The 16,261-nt window shown below is 65.1% G+C and overlaps 1 protein-coding gene across 1 annotated transcript; it reads left to right on the top strand.

Annotated features, from left to right (window-relative positions):
* The first annotated feature begins 7,621 nt into the window (after positions 1 to 7,621).
* Positions 7,622 to 13,612, top strand: ERFE (erythroferrone). Its single transcript, XM_054570727.1, has 8 exons — positions 7,622 to 7,804; positions 9,906 to 10,010; positions 10,443 to 10,545; positions 11,532 to 11,746; positions 11,815 to 11,923; positions 12,026 to 12,116; positions 12,804 to 12,882; positions 13,514 to 13,612. The coding sequence occupies exons 1-8, from the start codon at positions 7,622 to 7,624 to the stop codon at positions 13,610 to 13,612; spliced, it is 984 nt and encodes a 327-aa protein (XP_054426702.1).
* Positions 13,613 to 16,261: the final 2,649 nt, after the last annotated feature.

Below are 16,261 nucleotides of genomic sequence, written 5' to 3'. Positions count from 1 at the left end.
CCCCGGGTTCAGGAACAGCCAGGCACGCGAGCTTCCCCAGGCTGCCCTCACAGCCAGGCCCTGCAGGCGGCCCCGCACGGGGGTGCGGGGGTGGGGGGGTGCCTGCTTCTCGGGGCAAAGGCAGGGCTGTTTCCTGCAGTAACCCTCGAGCGGCTCAGGAAGCCCGCCCCGCACTCCGTGCAGAATAGGACGGGCCCCGGAGAGCGAACCGTGCGTCTGCCGCGGTGTGGCCGGGCCGCGCGGGCCCCCGGTTTCCCAGCGTCTCACTGTCCTGTCTCAGGACAAGGCTTTGTCTGAGGTGCGGGGCATCCCCTGCTTGCCCGCCGGGGCCAGGGAGCCTCCGCCGGCACAGGGTGCGAGGGGCGGAGTGGTGCCGGCTCAGCGAGGGCCCCTCTCTTTTGGGAGGGGCTGATGTCGTCCCTTGCTGCAGAGAGCTGGCCGTGGAAGGCGCGTGGCCCGGCTGCGCCGGCCCCGACACCTGAACACATGCGCCGTGTGCCCACCGGGTGCCGGGGCCCGGGGTGGGGGGTACACAGAGAGCTTGGAGCGCCGTCCTCCTGCCCTTACCTTGGGGCGGGGACAGGCAGGCAGTGGGCGTCGTGGACGAGCGAGAGGCCGCACACTAAGCCTGACGAGCTCAGGGGAGGCCCGCGTGGCGGCCTCACACACTCAGAGACCGAGAGGAGTCACACGGTGGTCCCGTCGCGGAACTTCCTGCCGAGAAGCAGGTCGCGAAGGGTAGTCACGTCCTGGCCTGGAGGGGCTCCCCTGACAAAGGTCAACCCTCACGTCCGCTGGGCCTGCCCGTTGTCTTCGTCCATCGAGGGCAGCGCACGCAGGAGGGGCAGGGCCGCCTCCTTCTCCAGACCCCTCAGGGCACGCCCTGCCCCCTGCGGGGGACCGCGGCCCCTCCTGTGGGCGTGTCTCCGCACCCGCCTCCTCCTCCGCGGGCTGTACCCACGCCCCTCTGCGTAAAAGAAGGCCGTGCGTCTCTGCTCTCCTTCTGGCCCAGCCCCAGAGATCGTCCCACTTTGCCTTCTCTCATCCCCCTCATCTACCGTCAGTACAGTTTTAAATTTTTTTTTTAAAATTTACTTATTTTTAGACAGAGGAGAAGGGAGGGGGAAAGGGGGAGAAAAACATCCTTGTGTGGCTGCCTCTCACACGCCCCCCACTGGGGACCCGGCCCGCAACCCAGGCCTGGGCCCTGGCTGGGAATCGAACCGGCGACCCCTTGGTTCGCGCCAGCGCCCAGTCCACGGAGCCGCACCTGCCCGGGCTGCCGTCGGTAAGTTTCACGTAACCCTCTTAAGTCTCTTCCTTGGAGTCTAATGTATAAAATAAGCCGTCAAACTGACACTCTCCGGAGCATTTTCTCAATCTGTTCAGATCTTGCTCCCCGGCAACTGTCTCTGTTTGGCTCAGATAAACAGAAAAATCCTCTACAGCTTTCGATGTTGCTTACGTTGACATTTGGTGCAGTCCCCAGAATGCTGAAGAAGCCCACCCAGGCGCTCCCTGTGGACCCCGCTGGGTGCCACGTGCCAGCGGGGCCCGCGGCGCCTCAGCTGCTGCCGTTCGCCCGGGGTGAACCCGGGTGAGTGTCCTTCGAATTCCAGACTTGCCTGTGTTAAGGGAGGAGGCCCTAACTTTATTCAAGAATAAAGGTAGTGATAACTCAGGGACAGGAGGAAAAAAATGGGTGGCTGGATTTTAATTTTGGCTTTTCTTTTTTTTTTTTTTAATTTATTTTTTATCCTCATCCAAAGACATGCATATTGTTTTTATAGAGGGGAAGGGAGGGAAGGAGAGAAGGAGAGAAACATTGATGTGCTAGACAAACACCAACTGGTTGCCTCTCGTACAAGCCCCAGCTGGGGACCAAACCTGCAGCCCAGGCATGTGCCCTGGCCAGGAATCGAACCTGTCACTTTTTGGTTTACGGGACGATTCTCCAACCGACTGAGCCACATCGACCAGGGCTAATTTTTGCCTTTCAATCGAAATTGCTTCCTGAGAGCCTAAAAACACCTTTTGGTGGATAAACAAGAGCCTGAACTTGTTCAGCTCTGAAGACAAGGGCCATTTACTCCCGCCCGCTCGCATTTCAGGTATTCTTAGGTAACGGAGAGCCCACGGGAGGTGACAGAGGTCCCTACCCGCAAGACGAGCAGGGCCCCACGGGAGTTCCAGCACCACCGCAGCTCAAGAGGTGACGTGTCCCGGGCCACCCTGCCAGGCTGGCTCCCCAGCGCTCCCCGTCCCCGTGGTTGTGTTCGGCAGCCGGGGAGAGGCAACGAGACCCGTCAGCGGGTTGGCGCGACTCGGGAGGGGACAGCCCCCGGGAGCTCGACCCGCAAGCGGCACCCTGCCAGGGCCCCGTGGCCCTGCAAATGCGCTCGGACTCCCTAGATCTAAAGGAAAACTGGCACTGTGGAAGCAGCGAGGCCTCCGACCCTCCTCGGGGCAGCCCAGAAAGGATGGAGAACAGAGCGCAGGATCCGTGACGTCCCACGGCGGCCGGGACAACAGGCCGCCACCAAAACCCCAGGACACTCGCAGCTGCCCCTGGAAGCCAAGGGAGCTTGTTCAGCACATGCGGCGGCAAGACAGGTGGCCTTGCAACAGCCACGCCCCACAGGCCGGAGGCTGCCCCTGCTTCCTGTGAAACCAGCGAAGGCCTCTCACGGCAGGGCCAGCGCACAGCGCAGAGGCCACGCAGCAGCAGGGGAGCCTCCGGCCAGGCGGGCAGCGGGCACGATCAGAAGCCGGCCTCGCCTACGGGGCCCAGCCGCCCGCGCCTCCCCAGGACATAGGCCGCCTCACTGACAATTCCGGGGAGTAAACAGTATGACAGGAAACCCCCTCCCGCTGAGCCCGCCAGGTGAGCAGCGGGTGCTGTCTCTGTCCAAAGTATCGTGGAACCTGGGAAGGCACTGCCCGGGCCCCACTTCCGTGCGAGGTTCGGTCGTGGGATCTCACCCCGACGCCCCCGTCTCGAGGACACGTGTGCGTGCCCGTGGGGGTCCGTGTGTTTTCGCACCGGGCTGAGGCATCCTCATGCCGGGCGGCAACAGTCCTACCGGCAGGGCCGTTGCGTGTGAAAAAAATAACTCCCAGTCGGGGAATCCCCCGCGGTGCGTAGCGGCTGGGCCGATGACGCAGCCCGCCTGTCCCGTTTGCTGCCTGGTGACAGCATTTGTGCTGCACCTCACACCCAGGCCTCCGGAGTGGCAGGGTGAGCGGGGTCCAGTGACAGCTCCGCTGGGTACATTTTCCGGTGCGTTTACGCTCCCTTGGCCGAGAGCCCGCCCCAGAGAGTGCCCCCGGCCCCGGCCCCCGCTCGCTGCTTCTGGCAAACGCTGCCTTTCCGCTTACACACCAGTCCCCGTGGCCCTGTGCATCCAAAGGGGGGGCATGTGAACGGCCTCAGTAAGGGAGACATCCTGCATCTTTTCCAGGGCATACCGACCCGACCCGCTTAAAGGAGTTGTTGAGTTAGTAGATGATTCATTTCATAGCGCACTCCCAGGATTGGAAGACTTCAAAGACCGTGGCTTACAACCGGGAGATTTTTGTCCATTGGGAAAGGTACCCGTTGAAGACCCCGACCTCGCTGGAAAGGACATCATCAGGCACCAGCCACGAATGGGGGCCGCCCTGTCTCTGACGCTGGCCTCGGCCCAGCAAAGATCAGACATTTCCTGGGGCTGAGAGGCGCCGACCGCAGAGGGCGACAGCTCGAGGAAGACGCCACAGGGCCCGCATGCCAGAAGTTGGTGTCGAACGGAACCACCCATTTGCTGGATCGTCTTCACCTGTCTGCTAAGAAGAGTGGTCATAATAATCGTTATTCTTGTTCCTGGGGCTTTTCTCAAAGGTTGCGGGTACGGCCCAACTGTTAACAACCGCCGAGGGCGTCTTAACTTTTGTATTATCAATAATACTCTTTTTATGGTTCCTTTTTGGAAAATTTAGAAGGAATCCTATTGCAAAAGGAAGGTGAGGGATGTGTGTGTTTCTGAGAGAAGTTAAAAGGCTGCACCTCATCCTATGATTTGTTTATTTCTGAATGAGTCAAAGGGGAGAGCAAAGAGGGACGGGGAAGCTGTGGAAGAATAGCAAAGCGGGGAGTCGGAGACAGGAACTGCGTGTATAAAGGCTTGAACAAAAGCGGGGCCACACGCTGATCCGGGCGCGCGCAGGGGAGGCCCGCGTGGCGGCCTCACACACTCACAGACCACAAGGAGCCACACAGCGGTCTGAACACCGAAGCTCCTCATTCAGAGTGAGCCACAGCAGGCGGCCATGCCTGCTGCTTCCTTGGCAAAGGTCAGCCTCTCCCTTACCTAAGCGAGCGAGTCTGGTGGGGTTTTTTGGGGGGTATTTTTGCCTCTAAGCTAACGCACCGTGGACCTGTCAGAGTGCTCTCCCCTCCCGGTCTCAGGGCAGGCGTGACGGAGCCCTGCCTCGTGGCCTGCACCGCTCCGCCTCCGGCCGTAGGCGTGCCTGTCCAGTCTGCTCCGAGGGAGAGGGTCTGGGCGTCTCTTGCGTACCTGTTACCGACGCCCAGAGGTCTCGCCGCTTTGCTTGCTCCTTAACCTACCGCCAGTGGCCTTCACTTGACTTCCCCCTCACATCTCCTTTGAGTCTCGTGTATAAAATGAGTTGTGAAACTGCCGTTCTCTGGAGCGTTTGCTCAGTCCGTTGAGGTTTTGCTTCCTGGCCATTGTTGTCAGTTTGGCTCAAATAAACTCATAAAACTTCTCTGCACATTGAGACGTTTCTGGCAGCAACAAACACTAAAACACAACGCTAGGAAGGGGCTCGCCCCCTAAGCCAGCAAGGGCCACTCGCTGCACTAAGTCGCATGGAAGCTGAAGGGGCTAAAGACAGGACCCTCTGTGACGAAGGCCGCTGCGGCGCAGGAAGTTCCCTTGTGAAACTCTCACTGTGCCCTCGCCTCTGGGGATTTTTAGGCACTTACTGTGATTTACAGCGTGGGGTTCTCACAGCCTTGGCCCCGGCTGAACCCTAAAGTTACAGTTCCCAACTGCACAGCTAGCAGGGATCAGATTAACAGCGGTAACACGTGAGTGCATCCAACAGGACGTAGATGGGCCGTATTAAAACAACAGCAACGAGCCCTGGCTGGCGTGGCTCAGTGGATTGAGTACCAGCCTGAGAAGTGGAGGGCTGCTGGTTCGGTTCCCAGTCAGGGCACATTCCTGGGTTGCAGGCCAGGCCCTCAGCAGGGGGTACATAAGAGGCAATCCTGGTCATAAGAGGTTGTAGGTCAGGAATGGCCCCAAAGTGTTTTTCTTTAAAAAAAAAAAAAAAATTAAAAAAATTTATTTTTAGAGAGGAAGAGAAAGAAACATTGGTCAGTTACCTCTCATATGCACCCCAACCAGGATCCAAACCCATAAGCCAGGCATACACGCTGCCTGGAATCGAACCGGTGACCTTCCACTCTGCAAGAAGGACGCCCAACCCACTGAGCCACACCAGCCAGGGCTGGAGGGAGTTTCTGAATGAAGGCCCATGAGACCTGCCAGCCTCCCATGTACCTGCCTTTCCCTTTTGAGAAGAGTTGGGCCTCAACTTTCACCCAAGGTGGCCCCACCCCCAACGGCTCATCCTTCAGGCAGACAGACGCTGCGCTGAGACGCCCCAGGCACGAGCCTTCCTGGCACCGAGGGGCTCTCTGTCCAGCCAAGCGCTCGGTCATCAGCACATCCTTCAGGTCAGTTTATGACCAGCAGGGGGATGTGTGGACAAAAAAGGGGCCACATGCTAAACCCGGTGAGCTCGGGGGAGACCTGCATGGGGGGTCTCTGCAAACCCAGAGACCAGAAGTAACCGGAGGTCTGAACACCAACATCCCTAACTAAAGGCGGCCATAGCAGTGGCCACGGCCTAGGCCTGGAGTGGCTTCCTTGACAAAGGTCTCTATGTCCCCTGAGCCTGTCTATTGTCTTTTTGCATCTACACAACACACCCCGAGACGTCAGGGTAATTTCCTCTCCAGGCCCGACCTCCGCCAGGCAGACCCGGGAGCCCCGCCTCGGCCTCCGTGGGCTGGAGATGTTCATTGCTCACAGTCCTGCATCCGCTGCCCTGCCGTGAAAAAAGCGCGTGCCTCTCCACACTACGCGTTCTCTAACCTCACAGGTTTCCCCAATTTGTTTTCTCCTGGCCCCTTTAATCTGCCGCCAATATGGAGCCCTCTTAAGTCTCCTCCTTTGATTCTAACTTATAAAATAAGCGGTTAAAACTGCCATTTTTCCAGAGCATTCTTTCAAATCGTTGAGATTTTATCTTCCCAGCATCGTCCTCAGTTTGGCTCAAGTAAACTCATAAAAATTCTCTACAGGCTTGGCCATTTCTTCTCTGGACAGCACCTGACAGAACAGAGGGCCCGTCGGGGGCGGGCGGGCGGGCGGCCCTTCTCAGGGACGGGCCTGGCGCGTGGGCCGCAGGGGCTGGTCCCCCGTCCCAGCAGCGCATCCTGTGCCGACCCGGTGGCCGAGGGCAGCCCCACCCCGTGCTGAGTCCTCCCGGCCTAGGTCTTGCCCACCCCCCCAGTGCAGGGCAGGGCTGGCCCCGGGTGTCCCCCTTCCAGGTCGCTGCAGGCGCTCCCGAGCTGAGAAGGACCAAGCATCGGGCTCCGGCCGGGTGGCTCAGCTGGTTACAGCAGTCCCCACGCGACGGGCCGAGGCTGCGGGTGCCAGCTCCCTTCAGGGCACAGAGAAGAAAGCCGCTAACGCTCCCCAGGTGGCGTGGCTCAGTGGATTGAGTGCCGGCCGCGAACACAAGGGTTGCCGGTTCTATTCCCAGTCAGGGCACAGGCCTGGGTTGCCAGCCAGGTCCCCAGTAGGGGGCGCGTGAGAGGCAACCACACAAGGATGTTTCTCTCCCGCCCTCCCTTTCCTTCTCTCTAAAAATAAATAAATAAAATCTTTTTAAAAAAGCAGCAACCCATGAATGGATAAAGTGAAGCAACAAATTGATGTTTCTCTCTCCAAAAAAAGAAATAAATCAAATAAAAAAAAATAAACCACGTATCCCTGAGCCATGGGAGAAGGCAGCCCAGAAGGGAGGAAGACTCTGGGGGTCTCCGCGCTCCGACCTGGATCTCACAGGGTGTTGGGGAGAAAAAACTCTCGGACTCCCCAGGGCCGAAGGAGGATGGCGCCCTGTTGTTTTCGGAGAAAAGGGAGTCGGCAGGGCGAAGGGTCCGGCGTTGAGGGAAAGGGCTCCCCGAAACGGGAGTGCTGGGCAGTGCGCAGGGAGGGGCCCCTGAGCGGGCCTTGGAGCAGAGGCGCGCTCGACAGGCGGGGGCGCGCGGGCCACCACGAGGGAGCGCTCCCGGCTCCCGCCCCCTGCCCCACCCCCGTGAGCCCCGGAGTCCCTCCCGGTCCCCCTCCCTCCCCTGGGCACCGCCCCCCCGCTCTGTCCCGCACTCGCCTCGCTGCAGCGCGCGCCCCAGCCGGGAGGGGGCGCCGGCGCGAGGCCGGCCGAGCCAGGCGGGGGATTCAAGCGCGTTATAAAGCGCAGAGCCCGAGAGCGCTCGATTCCCGAACGCCGCGCGCAGAGCCGAGAAGGACCCACCGCCCGCATGGCTTCCGCCGGGGCCCTCCTGCTGCTCGCCTACACGGGCCTGCTGGCCGCCGCCGCCGGCCTCGGGTCCCGGGACCCGGGGGCGCCCGCGGGGAGCCGCTCGCGCCAGGAGCCGCTGCCCGGGAAGGAGCCGCCCGCGGGCGCCCTGGAGAGCCTCGCGAGGCGCGACACCGGCCCGCCGGTAAGACGCCGCGACGCGCGACCAGCCCCCGCGCCACGGGGACCTCCGGGCCTCAGTTTCTCCACCCTGAGCCGGCGGCTGCTCGAGGTCCGGGGCGCAGCGAGGGAGGGAGGTGGTGGGAAGCGCGGGCAGGGACTGATGTCGGGCGTGTCCCGCTTTCTAGCGTGGGGATCGAGACTCCTAACCGTCGGGCTTCGGGGAGAGAGAGGAGTCTGGACACCGCCCCTCTGCCCCGCTGGGTACTGCAAAGGCCAGCCTTGGCCTTGGCTCCTGGGAAGTCTCCTTTGGCATTAAAGCACAATTCTGGAGGCCAGGGGCAAATGCCCTTTCGTTTGGGACAGAAGGCCATTGGGAAACAAGTGGAAGTAGCTTGATTCTCATGAAATTGGGAAGAACTGAGAGCAAATGACCAACCCCTCCCTCCACCTATTTGGTGGAGTTCCCGGGACAAACAACCACTTCTGTGCAGGTCTGGGGAAGGACGGGGGTGGGGGTGGGTGGGAGGGTCAGACCCCCCAGGGATGTGGGACTTCTGGACAAGAAGGCGTCATCTCTAGCTCCTCCCTGCACCCTCCTCCCCAGCCGAGGTGCAGGGAGCCAGGTTGGGGAAGGGGGGGGCTTTCAGGGGGGTGTGGTGTGCGACCTTTCAGACCAGCCCCATGGTGGTTTGGGGTCCCGTATTATCACGATGCTTACGGACAAGGGGCGGAGTGGCAGCAGGGCCTCGGGGCGGTGCCTCTGCTCCCAGCTTCGCTGGCCAAGGACGCCCCACCCGCGCAGGCGGCAGCCAGCCCTCCCAGCTCCCTGGGCGGGCCTCCCTGCGGTCTCCCCTCCCTGCCACCTCAGCCCCTTCCCGCAGATGGCAGGCAGACCCCTCCAGGTCGGCCACACCCCCGAGGGGCAGGGCCACCAGCTGTCGGGGACACACTGCCAAGAAGCGCAGGGGGAGCCAGGGTGCTTCCTGGTGGGGCTCTGGCCTTGGACCCTCTTTGGGGGCCCCGGTGGAGCCCCAGAGGCTGGAGACCTCCGTCAGCCACTGCAGTGGCCCGGCACCCCCCGCGCCACAGCCGGCCCACCTCCTAGGGGCCCCGTCCCACGTGGCTCCACCTGCTGCTGCTCCGCCGCAGCCCGCTGGGGTCCGGCCCGTGTGCAGGCCCCGGCCGGCCGTCAGGGCCGGCCCCCGCCCGCCGCACGCCCGTCGGCCCCCGTGGAACCCCGCCGTGGGTCCCCTCCGGGGCAGCGCGAGGCCATGGGGACGTCCCCGAGAGGGCAGGGGCCCCGGGCCTCCTCCTGCAGCCGCCCGCACGTCCCCGCTGTCGCACGGTGGGCCCTGGAGAGAGCGTGGCCACGAGACCAGCAGGCCTGGCTCTGGTGGGAGGGCCTGGCTGGCTCTAAAGCCCTGGGCCCTTCCATCGGCCACTGGAGTCGGTGCCCATGACCTCATCGAGGCCCTCGGGCCAATCTCCTTCCCGGCTGGCAGCCGTGCCTGGAGCCCGGCCATCCGGGCCGCTGCCCACGGGCCAAAGGCCTCTCTCCCTGGGAGGGTCCTCCTGGGACCTCCCCTCGGCGTCCCGACGGTCAGGGAGCAGCACGCACGGGGACATGCCCTTCGGGGGATGCCCCTGTCCTGGCGCGGATCGATGTCCTGAGGGAGATGGCAGCGCCGTGCCCTGTGTCCAGGCCTTTGATCCTGGCAGCTGGGGTCCGGGTTGCCCAGGACCGAGGTACCCGGACCCCAGCTGCCCTGGCCTGAGGGCGGACGTTGGGCCCCTGGGACTTCAGAGGACGGGGGGACGGGGCGAGGCCTGCTGAGAGCTGGAGGCTCCAGTACCCGGTCGCCGCTTCCTGGGCGCCTGCGGGCGTCTGGGCAGACCCTCCGGGTGACTGTGCTGTGGAGGGAGCCGTAAGGGGCGCAGCGGCCCAGCCGGGGGCTGCCGCCGGCTGCGCAGCTCCACGCCGTCGCCCCGGCCACACCCGGCCCGTCTCCCACACAGTCCAGGGCGCAGCGGGGGCACAGCGGAGGTGCCGCGAGGCCCATTCCCCAGGGCCCCGCCACCTACAAGGACAGGCCCCGAGGGCACTGACGGCGGCTGTGTTCCAGGAGCTCACCGCCCAGCCAGCACTCAGCCTGAACCCCCGGGACACCTGGCTGTGGTTCCTCAGGCACAGCGACAAGGAGGACAGGGGCAAAGACAGGAAGCTGAAGGTGAGCAGGGAGCCCCAGCCCACCTGCGAGCCCTCCCAGCACCCCGGCCCCCACGCCGGCCCCCGCTGCACGCCCCCGCACGTCCCCAGGCACAGACCCTCACCCTTGGCCTGGGGCCGGAGAGCCCGGGAAGTGGCAAGCGACCCTGAGTTTGCCGCCTGTTCCCACCATTTACCCGGCACCCCTGGAATGCCAGGCGCCCCGCTGGCTGCCCTCTCTCTCTTCCCTCTGCGTCCTGGGCAGGGGGCCCGGGCTGGCGCAGGAGGGCGGCTGGCAAAGCAGGGACCCTCGCTGCCTTCTCAGCAGAGCCCTTGGCCCCCGGGGCTGACCTCCCCCTCGGAGGTCAGAGGTCAAGGTGGAGGCCTGTTAGTGGCGGGGTGCATGGTTCCCAGCCTGCCCACCAGGCGTCCTCACGCCAAGCTTCCCTCCCAGCTCGGCCTGCCCCGGCCCCCAGGGCCCCGCGACCCCCAGAGCCCCCCAGGCACCATCGCCTCCTCAGAAGAACAGCGGTTGGAGCTGCAGCAGCAGCTGAGAGGTAGGGACGTGCCCGCGGGTACAGGCCTCAGCGGGCCTCCTGGAGGGGCCCAGGCGGGAGGCCTCGTGCCCTGCCAGGCTCAGGGGCAGGAGGGCAGTAAGGAGGGGGCTCCGCGGAGGAAGGTGGCCTTGACCGCTCGGTGCCCAGTGGGTGCTTGGGCATCAGCACCCACGCCCCACCTGCAAGTCAGGTGAGTCCAGGGAAGGCCCGGAGTCCTGAGCCCCACAGCCCTCGAGCCAGGAGAGTCAGGGAGGGGTCGGGGCTCCTTGTGCTTTCAAAGTGTTCCTCTGAGTCCCCCAGCGACACCAGGGCGATTTAAGGCTCACCCCAGTCAGCACAGGCCTCCTCTTTGGGGACCCCCACTCCCCCCAGCCCCACCACCTCTGCCCCTTCCCCGGCAGGGCCTCAGCTGCAGGCGCCGAGCCTCCTGGGAGGGCGCCGGGGGCCGCCCAGCAGGGCAGGGAGGGCAGCGCAGTGCAGAGCCCAGCCCGGCTCCCCCAGGTCGGTCCGGGGCCCGCAGGGTGACCCCTGGCCACAGAATTTACTAGATTCACTCATTAGGCAGAGGGCCCAGTGGCAGAGCTCCTCACCCTTCAAGTCACTGTCACCTTCAGTTAAACACAGCAGCTTCCAAGAAACCAGAAACTTTGTTTCCAGTGGAGCTGCAACAATCATTCACACTCAGCTCCCTTCCCCAAATGAGGAGGCCCTACGGGTAGGGGACAAGGTTGCACTGAACAGAACTGGGAACAGAAACGGCGGCGCGGAAGGGGGAGCCCGGGGAGGGCAGGGAGGCCCGGCGGAGAGCCAGGCGCTGGCTGCATCTGCCCCGAGCTTCCCGGTGGCCAAAGCGTGGCGGGAAACACCAGCAGCCGCGGCTTCAGGGGGCAACATGTCTGCCGGCCCTGCAGGCTGGGGTGCGGTCTCCTGGGGGGAGGGGGCGGGCCGGTGCGCTCAGCGCGCGGCCGCCGCTCGCTCTGTGACAGCTGCGACCGAGCGGCAGCGTGGGGACGTGGAGCGCCGCCCTGCCCCGGAGGACGAGGCGGAGCCGGCGAGGGGCGCGCACGCGGCGGCCCCGCCGATCCAGGCCTTGAACCGCGGCTCGCGGGTCCGGCCCGTGGAGGCCGCCTTCCACTGCCGCCTGCGCCGGAACGCGTCGGTGGAGCGGCGCGCGCTGCACGAGCTCGGCGTCTACTACCTGGTGAGTCCGCGCGGGTGGCCGGGCGAGGGGCGGCGCGGGGCCTGGGTGACCGTGCGTGCGCCCCGCAGCCCCAAGCCGAGGGAGCCTTCTACCGCGGTCTCGGCCTGAACCTGACCAGCGGCCAGTACACGGTGCCCGTCGCCGGCTTCTACGCGCTCGCCGCCACGCTGCACGTGGGTGAGGCCCGGGCCGGGCGCAGGCGGGGCAGGTGGGGCTATGGGGCCGCCCTCGGCTCCGCCCATCGCCCGCAGTGACCACCCCACCCCCTCCTCCCCTAAGCCCTCCCGGAGCCGCGGAGGCCGGCGCCGCTGCGCCCCCGCGACCGCCTGCGCCTGCTCATCTGCATCCAGTCCCGGTGCCAGCATAACGCGTGAGTGGGCGCAGGGGTGCGGGGCACGCAGCTCGGGCACCAGACCGGGCGCCGCGCCGGGCTCGGGAAGACCCTTTCCCCATCCCCACAGCCGCTGTGGCCCGGGGACCCCGGCGCTCCCGTCCCCGCCGCCGGAGGAGCTGTTCACAGGCACATCCCCGCGCGCCCTGGGCGCACTCCGCAGCCTCGCCGCCCCCCACCCCAGGGGCAGGCCTGGATGGCCTGCTCGCTGAGCCCTTCCCTGACCGGCCCACGCGTTCCGGCTCCACTCGCTGCTGCGACCTTCACCGCGTGGACCACTGCGCCCTCCTGTTCCCGGTCCCGGAAGGCAGGGGCTGGCAGAGGCTGGAGAAGGCAGGAAGGGGTGAAGTTCTGCACCTCGGCCTGACCAGGCTTCCCCCCGACCCCCCCGCCCTCCCCCCGCAAGCAGCCAGTGCAGAGCCTGCTCAGCAGAGCTGCCCTGGCCCGGCCGGCGCTCCTCTCCTGGCCCTTAGGACCCTTGGTTCCGGGGACACTGGCCTCCTTTGCGGGACCCAATTCAGATACAGTCTCCACCAGAAGACCCGACAGAGACAGCCGGCCCCCGGCACATTGCTGGGCCGCCCGTCCGTGGGGAGCGCATGGTGGGTGACGCCGGTGGCGTCTGGGGTGGGCGGCTCGGGCTGACCCTCCCCGCTTTGGCCACAGCTCCCTGGAGACCGTCGTGGGCCTGCCGAGCGGCAGCGAGCTCTTCACCATCTCCGTGAACGGCGTTCTGTACCTGAAGGTGCGGGCCTGCCTGGGCGTCGGGGGCACCCTGGACACAGCCATGGGGTGGCCTGCCTGGGCGTCAGGGTGGCAGGGCTGCACGGGAGCCCGGGGTCAGCCCGACTCCCGGCCTGGGGAGGCGGGGGCCATGCCACAGCCCTCAGGCTGGCGCGGCTCCTGGCACCGGCTTTGAGGCCTCTCGGGTCCGGTCCAGCCAGCGGTGGGTCAGAGGCCCAGCTGCAGGGAGGCACTGGGCGGTCTGGCCTGGTCCTGGCGCCTCACAGCTTGCTGGGCGAAGTGGCTCGTGGTGCACCCGGGCTCGGGCGGGTCTCCCGAGTCTGCAGCTCTGGGGGTTCCCAGGGGATCCTGCTGGCGTGTGGGCCACATTTGGAGCAGGCGGGCCAGAGTGCTGGTCGGGCCCATGACGGCCGTGCCAGACGGGTCAGCGGCCAGGCCTGCGACGCAGGGCTGCCCCCAGCCCGGTTTAGAGCTGGCTGGGCTCCGCATGCCACCGAGAAGCCCGTGGGACTCGAACCCTCGCCCGCGCTGAGCCGGGGCCGGCTCCCACGCGGAGAGCGCTGGAAGGCGTCGGAGGCGCTGGGTGAGAGGGCGTGTGGCCGGCAGGCCCGGCTGACGCGCCTTTCCCGCAGAGGCGGCAGTACACCTCCGTCTTCCTGGACAACGCCAGCGGCTCCCTCGTTACCGTGCGCAGCGGCTCCCAGTTCAGCGCCATCTTCCTGGGCCTTTGAGAGGAACCCCTGGGCAAACCAAGCTGGTCCCGGCGACCGGGGCTGTGCTGGAGCCGTGGAGGATGTGGCTGGAGGAGGCCCACTGTGGCCGCCCACAGGACGGCCCCTCCAGGCGGCCTGGGGAGGAGGCGGGCGGCCCTGGAGCTGGAGGAGGCCAGCTCTTGCCCCATGTGCCCAGGAGCCCTGGCTCTGCCCTGTCCCTGGTGGTGGGCCAGCCCCTCCTGGCCCATCAGGTAGGCCTGCCTACAGACTCAGCTTTTCCGCGTGGCCCCGCCCTGCCGTTGCCCTCTTTTCATCTGTGGCTGCGGCTGCGGCCCTCCCACTGCGCCATCTCCCCGGGGCTCCCCAGCCCCTGCTGGCCCCTCCCCCGACCCTGTTGCTGGCGTGCCCAGGACTGCAGGGCACTGCTTGGCCTGCACTGAGCACAGGACCCGAGACTCCCGTTGTAGCCCTTGGCACAGCAGCCTTGGACGCCGGGCAGATGCTGGGCAGGGCCTGGGGGGACCCGGCGAGTCTGGGCCTGGCTGCCAGGAGCCCGTTTCCTGCCTCCCGTGCGCGCCTTACCTGGCCCGCTCTGCTCGCAGGCAGGGGCTTTCCAGGGGAGCCCCTCTCTGCAGACCTGCTCACAGACAAGCCCTTCCCATCCCCTCTGTCTCCTCTGAGGCTGACTCGCTGCTGGGACCCGGCCCCTGGAAAGAGCCAGAACATCCTTGCAGGCCCTGCCCATCCAGCCACCCAGGGCAGCGGCTTCCCGGTGCCCAGCCACGGCCAAGCAGGGCCCGCCAGCCCCAGGCTCCTCGAGGCGTCCACCCCGCTTGGGTAGAAACAGGCCCTGAGCTCGGGCAGGGGCAGAGATCGTGCTGAGAAAAAGCTGGTCCTGAGAGGGCTGGGTACAAGCCCCCGTGCTGCGGCAGCCACGATGGCACCCGGGGAGCGGGGGACGCCCCGTGAGGCGGCGCGGCTGTCAGCCTACAGCACACCCCTTCCGAGGAGCAGGGCCATCCCGGAGTCGGGGGGCCCTCCAGTTACCCCAGCCCCCCACCTCTGCACGCTGGGCTCACAGGATGCCCCGGGGCCCAGCTGGGTGCACTCAGACCTGGGAAAGAAGGGGACCGTGGCTGCTGTCACCTGAACCTCCTAGCTGCCCTCAGGATGGCTTCCCTAGGAGCCCAGTTTCCGTCCCCGCAGAGAATCCAACATCTCGCTCCCAGCCAGGCCCCACCCCACACCCAAACGCAGCCCCCCCGAGCGCCGTGCCCCCTGGCAGGCCAGCACGGTTCTCAGTAGGGCCTGCACCCGCCCTACCAGGAAGTGCCAGCTGGCTGTGCCCTGTGTCCCCACACTGTCTGATAAGGGCAGGTGTAGCCACAGATATTTTGGGAAAGTTATTTTTTTCCCCTTGAAAAAGCCACAGATCTCTCATTTTTCTCAGCCTAAGTGTCATACTGCCATTTATTAAAGTATTTATTGTGTAATGTTGCCAGGTGAAATATATATTTATGTAACTGACTTTATGAAGTGGTTTAAGTATAATTGTTACGTGATTGTACAAAATTACAAAAATAAAGTGTAAACCTTAAAACACAGAACCCTCATCATTAGGCTACCAAGAATGGTGAGCGGGGGCCTGCCGGGGTGGAGGGGGGGTGCCTGGACCCCGGCGGTGGGGCAGGGTCCAGCCGGGTGGCCGCAGTGGCGAGCCGCGCCCAGCTCTGGGACAGGCACTCGGGGCACTGGGCCGTGAGTTGCAAACGACACCTACTTCGTCGCAGGAAGACGTTCCTGCAGAAACCGCTCTACCTCCCAATGCCGAGATGCTGAGGTTCCTGCCCCGCGACGCCAGAGCCCTCAGGGGCCGCGAGACAGGGCGCGTAACAGTCTCGGCTGGGAGATGTGCTCAGACGTCCCCAAGGTGCTGCGGCAGAGACACCGATCCCACTAACCAACCAACCAACAGGGTGATAAGACCGCGTGCACGCTGGGCGGGGGCCAGTGCACATACAGAACAGCTCTCGGGTGGCAAGTTCTTAAAATCTTACATCACCCGGAAGCGAGCACTCACCCAGAGACCTGAGAGCTTCTCCCCTAACAAATAATCGCAGCGACACCCACGGCTTGTTTCACAGTGAAACAAGCCCCTGAAAAGCGCCAGTACTTCCTATTGTTCCAAGTGGGCGGAGTGTGCACGTCTCCCTCCAACGCCTGACAGGAGGGTCCCCAGGGGGGACAGACCTCGCCCGGCAGGGCCCACAGGCCAGGGCGCCCCGTCCTGAGACCCAGGACCCCCGGGGGCGCCTCGGGCAGAGGCCAGGGCAGGCGGCCTCGTCCCCCCGCCCGCCGTCCAGCTGATCCCGCACAAGCCCGTCTGGGCCCCCCTCGCTGTCGCACTGACGGAAGCTGAGGCCGCGCCGGTCCCAGCCGGTCCCAGCCGTTGGCGCCTCCCCAGCCAGGCCCGCCCCAGGGTGGCCCGGAGAGGGCTTGACTGCCACAGAGTGCGCAACGAACAGCGCGCAGGCAGCTCCACTAGCCGGTCCTCCAGGGCACGCGGCGGCCTGCACGGGGAGACTGGGGGCACGTTAAAAAGCAAACAGAGCTGACCTCTGAAGGGCCGAGCGCCTCAAAACGCAGCCAGATAAGAGACTAGAAAAA

This window comes from Pteronotus mesoamericanus, unplaced genomic scaffold, assembly GCF_021234165.1.
Source record: "Pteronotus mesoamericanus isolate MK-2021 breed Mesoamerican mustached bat unplaced genomic scaffold, CSHL_Meso_final contig_1018, whole genome shotgun sequence".
NCBI lineage: Eukaryota > Metazoa > Chordata > Mammalia > Chiroptera > Mormoopidae > Pteronotus > Pteronotus mesoamericanus.
This window is presented reverse-complemented; position numbering and strand designations above follow the sequence as displayed.